Source organism: Aptenodytes forsteri, unplaced genomic scaffold, assembly GCF_000699145.1.
Source record: "Aptenodytes forsteri isolate BGI_AS27 unplaced genomic scaffold, ASM69914v1 Scaffold269, whole genome shotgun sequence".
Taxonomy (NCBI): domain Eukaryota; kingdom Metazoa; phylum Chordata; class Aves; order Sphenisciformes; family Spheniscidae; genus Aptenodytes; species Aptenodytes forsteri.
Genome location: NW_008794418.1, coordinates 286,758 through 294,928, shown reverse-complemented (window position 1 = coordinate 294,928; position 8,171 = coordinate 286,758). Strand labels below are relative to the sequence as shown.

General features: G+C 53.2%; 1 protein-coding gene across 1 annotated transcript in view; it reads right to left on the bottom strand.

Moving 5' to 3' along the window:
• Positions 1-495: 495 nt before the first annotated feature.
• Positions 496-8,171, bottom strand: part of DHX38 (DEAH-box helicase 38) — a 10,336-nt gene continuing 2,660 nt past the window's right edge. The window contains exons 7-25 of the mRNA XM_009289434.2: positions 7,975-8,130; positions 7,169-7,330; positions 6,976-7,083; positions 5,943-6,055; positions 5,702-5,839; positions 5,267-5,453; positions 4,991-5,176; positions 4,397-4,537; positions 4,105-4,215; positions 3,913-4,029; positions 3,553-3,660; positions 3,325-3,437; positions 2,577-2,785; positions 2,344-2,498; positions 2,111-2,266; positions 1,690-2,029; positions 1,194-1,289; positions 906-1,027; positions 496-761 (exon numbers count right to left, since the gene is read on the bottom strand). Coding sequence (XP_009287709.1) covers positions 1,709-2,029; positions 2,111-2,266; positions 2,344-2,498; positions 2,577-2,785; positions 3,325-3,437; positions 3,553-3,660; positions 3,913-4,029; positions 4,105-4,215; positions 4,397-4,537; positions 4,991-5,176; positions 5,267-5,453; positions 5,702-5,839; positions 5,943-6,055; positions 6,976-7,083; positions 7,169-7,330; positions 7,975-8,130 — 2,481 coding nt within the window. The 3' untranslated portion in view covers positions 496-761; positions 906-1,027; positions 1,194-1,289; positions 1,690-1,708. The remainder of the gene's footprint in view (positions 762-905; positions 1,028-1,193; positions 1,290-1,689; positions 2,030-2,110; positions 2,267-2,343; positions 2,499-2,576; positions 2,786-3,324; positions 3,438-3,552; positions 3,661-3,912; positions 4,030-4,104; positions 4,216-4,396; positions 4,538-4,990; positions 5,177-5,266; positions 5,454-5,701; positions 5,840-5,942; positions 6,056-6,975; positions 7,084-7,168; positions 7,331-7,974; positions 8,131-8,171) is intronic.

Sequence of the window (8,171 nt, the reverse complement as noted above, 5' to 3'; positions counted from 1 at the left end):
TACCAAGCTCCTGCAAGGCCAACAGATCAGGATTGTCTCTGCACCACTCCATCACCTCATGTCCCCTGCCTTTCCTCCAGGCATCTTCAAGACACAGTGGGCAAGATGCAGGAGGAAAACACGTACCTCACGGTCAGAACACATGAGCAGCACCACAAGTGTGAGCAGCTGAAGGTGAGCAGAATCCCTGGCACAGCCTGGCCTGAAACAGGGCTGGGCCTATGGTCTTGTGTGTACAGGGACAGCTGGGCACTGGCTGCCTGCCCAGGGCATGGGTTGTGGGAGAACTGCCTTTGCAGTAGTATGGGCCAGGGCTGGGACAGGGACAGGTTGTCTTTGCCCTCTAGGTCAGTGTAATTCTATGCCTTGTCCCAGGCTCTACAGGGCAACAGCTTGACAGTACCAGCCCTGCACGATTCTGCAGGGCTGCCTCCACCCAGCACTCGCCTCCAGGACAAGAAGCAGCGCAAAACAAAGCAAGGATTAGACTGACAACCTTTGAACAAATAAAATTCTTTCTGTTCTGTAGCAAAATTAGTGCCAAGCACCAAAGCCTTCCTGGGCCACAAGCTGTAGAGAGCCTCACAGAGTACAGTGATCAGAAGAGCTGGGCACTCTCCTAAGACTCAGCTGCTCCTGGAAGTCTTTAAGCCTCAAAGCAACGGGCACTGCCGCCTTAGAGGCCAAAGCGGGCTGGGGTGCGTCGTGGCGTCAGGGGCTCCCCCTGCTCCTTCCGCCCAGGGGTGTAGATTTTAGTGGATCTGCCAGGAGAGGACAAGGGTGATTAGTGGAAGATGCAACCTTTCCCTGCACTTTCCACCCATGGGGCAGTTGGGATCCTCCACGCAGCTCACTACTCCTGCTCTTAAGCAGGCAACCCGTGGCCAGGTAGGGCCAGCACCTACCTTGCACTGCCCAGTGGGTTACGGCGCTCCTGTTCTTCCCGGCGGGCACGCAGCTGTTCCTCAGCCAAAGCCATCTCTTCCTCCATGGCAGACACTTCTTCCTTGGCACGGCGGCGGTTCTCCTGGAGCAAGGCAGCAGCAGGTCAGGGACAGGCAGAGGGCTGGCCAGCAGCAGTCTCTCTGCAGGCCCATAGGCCTGCTCCCTCCATGTCAAAACACACACACTGCACTAGAACAGGCATGCAGTGGGCCTGCTGTCTGCCAGCTTGTCTTGGACACGAGACTCACCTGGCGTGACTTGCCAGCATGTTTGATACTGTAGAACATGGGGCCCAGCTCTGCCAGCCACTCTCCATCCACAGCAGTGACACACTGCATGTATTCCTGCAGGGACAGAAGGAAAGACGAGGGAAGCAGGATGGCACTCTCAGGGCCTGGGCACCATTTCCAGAGCCATGGAAGCTCCCTCTCTCCCCCACTTGCTGATGGCACTTCTCAGGCTGGGACTGTACCCCTTCCAGACAATTCCTCCTGGTCTCAGAAGCTGCTATGGGCTGGACTTGGTGAGACCGCAAAGAGGTTCAAATGTGTCCCACATAGGCCAGGAAAAAAACATTGGGAAAGGGACAAACAGGACACTGCAGATGACACAGACATGCCTAGTTGGCATAGATGAGAAAGGCTGAGAACTGCCCTTCCGATAGATCCTAGTATCACAGCAAAGCCCTCCCATCTCCCTCAGAGCACTCCTCACCCTTCTTCCAAGCCCTCAGCTCAAGCTCACCTTGGTGGTCATGACCAACTCATGATACACAATGTAGTCTGGTGTGTAGCCCATGCCAAACAGAGAGCTCGTGGGGTGCAGGTGGCAGGGCATGCCTGTGCGGATGTTCACATACTCCCCAATGCCCTGCAAAGAGAAGTGTAGTTAGCCCACCTGTTCCCAGACAGGGCCTCTCAGCCCCCAGACTAGCACAGACAACTCTCACCTTCAGCTTTGCAGCTTGATGGAAATACGCAGCACAGATGCACTTCCTGACAACGTCCCAGTCAGTACCACAGGATGCTAGGCTCATTCGCTGCTGCACCATAATGTCCTTGAGCTGGGCACGCACCTCCCGCACCTGCAAAGGGGTGTGGCAGTCAGATCCCTCTACTGTGTAAGGCTCCCTCCCCCAACCTCGTTGCCCAACCGTAACCCTCACCTTCCGCATGGCCTTGGCATGGATGAAGTGCTGGTTGCACCACAGTGTAGAATAGCTATTGTTCTTCCACTGCAGGTAAACATTCAGGTAAGTCAAGTGATCACTCTCTGGAACAGCAAATTTCTCCCGCACTTGGTCACTCTCCTCCTCTCGGCCCTGAAGGGTGAGCAAAGAACACAGGTTAGTCAAAGGGCAGGGGAAGGCCCCAAACTGCTGAAAGAGCAAACAGGTACCTTAGGCCGATAAAAGATGGCAGGCACAGACAACATGGAGACAATGAGCAAGATCTCAGAGCTGCAACCCATGTCGCAGGAGACAATGAGCATTTTGGAGAGTGCAGGATCCAGTGGGAACTCCACCATGAGACGTCCTGTTGAGGTCAGACCACCTGTAGGAACAGCATAGGGATCAGCAGCTGGGCAGGTCCCAGTCCCATGGGCTGACAGTTTGCCCCAGCAGCCAATACCTGTATTATCCAGGGCACCCAGAATCCAGAGCTGGTACATGGAGTTCAGCATGTTGTCCTCAGGGGGCGGATCCATGAAGTGGAACTGCAGCAGGTCCTGCACACCCAGGGACTTGAGCAAAAGCACTACATTGGCAAGGTTGGTGCGCTGGATCTCGGGCACCGTGGTTGTCAGCAGCTCATTCTTGTAGGCACTCTGGGTGTAGAGCCTGGGGAACAGATGCCCAGAGCATGCTCCTCCTGTTCAGGCCACTGTGTTCCTTACTGAGTCACCAGCCGTTGCCCAACCCAGCCAGGCATGGCACAGGGCAGCAGCTCTGCACTCAGCCAGGCTAGCCAGCAGGACCCCAGGGAGGAACCTCTACCCTGGCCAAAGTGTGGCCTCCCCAGCACATAAGGGTGCCTGGGCTGCAGTACAGTGTACACCCCTCTCAAGCACAGTCCTTCCCTGGGCACAGATCAGTCTCAAAGCAAAGCCTTGAGAAAGCTGCCTTTGGCCTGGCTGCTTTCCTGACAGCATCAAGGGTGGAACAGCCACAAGTGAAGATGGACAAGGGAAGAAACTGGAGCATATCCTTTCCTCTGCAGAGGCACTGGGTCCAAAAAAGAAGGCCTCAAGGCCTGCCTACTGCCTTCATCCCCCCAGAAGTTCAAGATAATGAACAGCTCCAGTGAGAAAAAAACCCATATATAACCTCATGCCAAGCTGCAGATAAGACAGGAACAGGGACATCAGTGACATGCCTACCTGAAGCAGTGGCCTGGGCCTGTTCGGCCAGCTCGGCCTGCCCTCTGATTGGCATTGGCTTGACTGATGGGGTAAATCTGCAGCGCATCCATGCCTATACGGGGGTTGAAAACCTGCAGGGCACAAGAACAGACTGAAGTAAGAGGAAGGCTGGGTCACTACCACAAGACTCCCTCAACCCAACCCCAGAGATCACAGACATAAACAGTACAGGAAATCTTGGCTTACCTTCAACTTGCAGTAGCCAGAGTCAATCACAAACATGATGCCATCCACTGTCAGTGAGGTCTCTGCAATGTTAGTGGCAACAATGCACTTCCTGACCCCATCCGGAGCCTGCAAGCATACCGCACATCAGTCAAATCCCTGGGCAAGGGCCTCTGCACCACTGAGGAAGAGTGCAGAGCAGCAATACAGAACCCAGAAGGACAGGGGTGACTCTTGGGAAGTTAAGGGGGGGGCACATGCTTTCTCTCGCTCTCCACATCCAATACAAAAGGCATGTCTGCACCTCTCACTCATACTCAGTAGTCTTCTCTGCACTAGTTTCCCCTGTCCCCACTCCTATCACAGAGCACACATCAGCACCTTCTGGAAGATCTTGGCCTGCAAGTCCGACGGTAGCTGAGAATAGATAGGCAGTACAGCAAGAGCAGGCGCCTTCTCCAGCTCCTCAAGGTGCTCCACAATTTGCTCTGAGGTCACCTAGACACAAAGAGGGGTGTAAACATAAGATTAAAACAACAAGGTGGTAGGACAGCACCTGCCCTTCCAGCTCACCTCTATGTCCTCCTGGCCAGGCATGAAGACGAGGATGTCACCAGGAGCACCAGACAAATGGACCTGCAGGGCTTGTTTCACTGCAGCCTCCACATAATCCTCTTGTGGGGTCTGAAAAGCACAGCCCAGGTTATAGATGCCAATAATCTCACCTGCCCCGTCCTGTGTGCAAGACTGCATCATAACATGGCTACTCCTCCTCTATCCTTTCTGTCCACCACAGAGTACAGTATACCCAAGTCATAACCCCCTCCTGTTACAACAGAACTTCCCTCTGCAATGTTGACCATACCTTGCTGAAAAGAATATCAACAGGGAAAGTGCGCCCAGGAATGTGGAAAATAGGAACGTTCCCAAAGAAGGAGGCAAACTTATCTGCATCCATGGTGGCCGAGGTGACAACAAGCTTCAGATCTGAGCGTCGGGCCACCACCTAGAAAGCAGATGAAAGGAACAGTAAGGAAGGGGCATTTGTGCATGGCTGCAGGCTGCTTCCATTATTACTGAGACAATAGCACAGGACAGAGCTTCTGCTGTACTCTAGAGGCACTGGCCACCAATGCCAGGGAACACAGATGCTGTATGATCTGTGCAGTTAAAAAGACCCGCCAACCTTGGTCCAGGAAGCCTTAAGCCAGCAAAGATCTCTGTACCTAGAGTTTCTGACAGTTAGCCAGCAAGCCTCTGGCAGCACTTAGGCACTAGGGAGATTTAACCCCCCAGAACCAGGGACCAGGGTGTTGAAGCAGCAAGTGCAGACAGAGATGTGGCAGCTCTGCTTCCTTCTCCCAGGCCTGGTAGAGAAGGGCTGTCCCTGCCAATACTCTGCTTTAAGACCAGCTCATGTGCCCTATGCTGCCGTCCTCTAGTCCAGGCTCACACACACCTCCCGAAGCAGGCCAAAGAGCACGTCAGTATTGAGTGAGCGCTCATGTGCCTCATCCATGATGATAGCACTGTAGTTGTCCAGGTCAGCCTCTCGCAGTGACTCACGAAGAAGGATCCCATCTGTCATGTATTTGATCACTGTGTTCTCAGATGTGCAGTCCTCAAAGCGGATGGCATAGCCCACCTGGGAGGGCAGAGACACCAGCAAGTCTTCCAACAGCCCCATGCACTCACTGTCATCAGGCTGCACCCCTGCACCCACTGCCAGACTCACCTCCTCTCCCAGACGCACCCCCATCTCTTCACTGACCCGCTTGGCAACTGACATGGCTGCCACTCTGCGGGGCTGGGTGCAGCCAATCATGCCGTAGTCTGTGTAGCCATCCTCATGGAGGTACTGTGTCAGCTGAGTCGTCTTCCCACTCCCCGTCTCCCCCACCACAATCACAATGCTGTTGTCTCTGAAGAAAGGGAAAAAGTATTTCTTCATATACCACAAAGAAGGGCTTTTGCATTCACAGCCCTGGCTGGCCACCCAAGCATCATCCTACTCGGGCAGCAGAGCTGCCACCAACCACACAAAGCAATGGGCTTTGTTTCCTGAGGGTACAGCTTCCAAATGGACCATGTATCTAGGAGAATTTCTCCCTCGGGTTCCTGAGATGTAGGCCAATGCCCTGGGGATGCTCTGTGACCAGCTCAGCCATACCTGAGGATGGAGAGCAGCTCCTGCTGCACAGCGAAGATGGGCAGATATTGTCTCTGCTCCAGGATTGACTTCTTCTTGGCAAACTCACTGCTGGCTTCACTTTTTTCTTTCATGTGTTCGGCAAACTTCTGCTCAGTCCTAAGGAAACACCAGAAATCCTGAAACTGCCTCTCCACACACTTTGCTATGCCTACAGCCCCCATCACCGGCTGAGCAGGAGTAATTCAAAGCAAGCTCCTACCTGTAATCCACTTTGCCATCTTCTGTCACCATCTCATCCTTCTCCTCCTCTTTCTTGATCCCCATAATGTCTCCCAGTTTTGTGCCTGCCAGCTCCCAGTGCTTATGCTGAGCCTGGAAGGACAGAGAGCAGCATAACTTTGTCACAGCAAGCACTGACAAATCATTCTTCTCCAATCCTACTCATACGACTAGGAAAGCATATTAGCCCCACAATTCCCCAATGCTACAAGGCAGAACCCACACCCCATTCCTACATCAAGTCCCCCTCTTCCAAGTGAACTGGAGCAGAGCTTTTAGACACTGGTCTGGATACAGAGACTTCAGGCACAGGATGACCAACAACCTCCTAAGAAAATGGTTCCAGCTGCTGACCCTTCCATTAAATTTGAACTTAAACCTACACAAATCTGAACTAGAGATAACCTTCCGGCTCTTGACAGGTGCTTACAGGCCTGTCTCCCACCTTCCTGTTTGTTCTCACCTCTGATATCAGTTTAGCTTCTACCTCCATTTCACTCGTAGTATACGTAGCTCAAATCCAGCTCAGTTTCAATTTACAAAGAACACATCTGTGCTTTCCCTACAGCTATCGCATAAGCTTTAGAGAAAGTCCCTAGAAGACCCCCCCAAAAACTAATATGCCACCTTACTGCATACTCCTCCTCGCAACTCTTCTGCTGAGACATGACAAGATATATCCTGCCGCCATACTGACTGCTGACTGTCCCTAAGCTACCTGGCATTCTTCCACCTGCTCTCTTCTCCCATGATCCAAATGTCCTTTGGATCAGACTCCTCTGCACAAGCGCACAGTGATTCATGTCCCAAGCAGTGCCCGAGGAAATCACATCACAGCAGCTGCTTATGAGACAATGCAATGAGCTGGGCTGCCAGGATATCCCAGGTCATAAAAATATGAACTCCTTATCATCATCGCCACCAAAGCCTGTATTCTGCAAAGTCCAAACAAAGGCTGTGAGGCACTACATAACGTGTACAGCAGGGTAGTAAGCCAAAAGGTCACAGCATACCCTCTTACGCTCCTTTTGCTCCCTGTGCTTGCGCACCAATTGGCTGCCTTTCCGGGCTATGATGGCCAAATCTGAGGTGGCATCCTTGACAGGGATGACTGGCTCTGGCTAGAGGAAAGAGGTATTGCTTTAGTACAGAGAGCTCACACTTGCGGGGCTCCCTGCCATCAGTGCCTTCAGCCACAATCTCTACCTGCTTGGTGAAAACAATCCTTCCATCTAGGAAAGGGGGCACTAGGTTATGCACCAACAGATGCACTTTAGCAGAGTTATCCTCCTCAAAATCTTCATCCACTTCAATCCGATGAACCACACCACTGGTCAGCATGCGATTCGTCTCCCAGCGCTCATTATCCTGCAGGAAACAACATGTCAGAAAATACACAGAAGCCCCGCAGAAAGCACTGAGCTCAGGTCTGGGCCCCACACTGACAATAGGATGAAACTGATGGTTCCAGCCTAGGGAGCCTGAAAGTAAGCACTAGGGAAGCAACAGCAACTGGAAGCAGCAGGGTACAGGAAACACAGACTGGCCATATGAAGCACATGGTCAACAGGACCGTCTCCAAGGAAATGGAGGACAGACACTGTCCACAAGGCCCTGCCATACTCAGAATATGTCAGGAAGCCTGGACATAATCCCACTCATGTGCTAAGGGCAGCAGCCCCCAGGGTACACTGGGCCAACAACAGACAACCCTAGTAATGTAACTCACACCCCAGAATAGCAGGAGCATAGCCCTCTGCATTCCTGCTGCCCTGGACACTGCGATCCATGGTAGTCACTCTGATTGCGAATTCTGCTCCACGCAGGAGATGCAGGGCTGCACTTTCCAGGGGAACTTAACAAGTTTCCCTGTGAGCCAGGACACAGACTGTCCTTCTCCACCCGAGAGCAAGGGCTCAGCCTTCGCTGCCAGCAAGCGGGTCTCTCCAGGGGCAGCAAAACAAGCAGTTGCCCACACGCTCAGAGCAGCCAACCCAGCATCTCGCCCCTACCTCATTGATCTGCCGCCGCTGTGCCGAGATGCGCTTCTGCCTCTGCTTGTGCAAGTGCTGCTCCCGCTTCTTCACGTACTCCTCAGAGGAGTAGGCCAAGGGGTTGTGAAATTCATCATAGCCTTCATCCATCATGTACCAGTCCCGGTCAGCTTGCTGGGAGGGGAGAGGTGCGGCCCTGAGCTCCGCCACCCCCC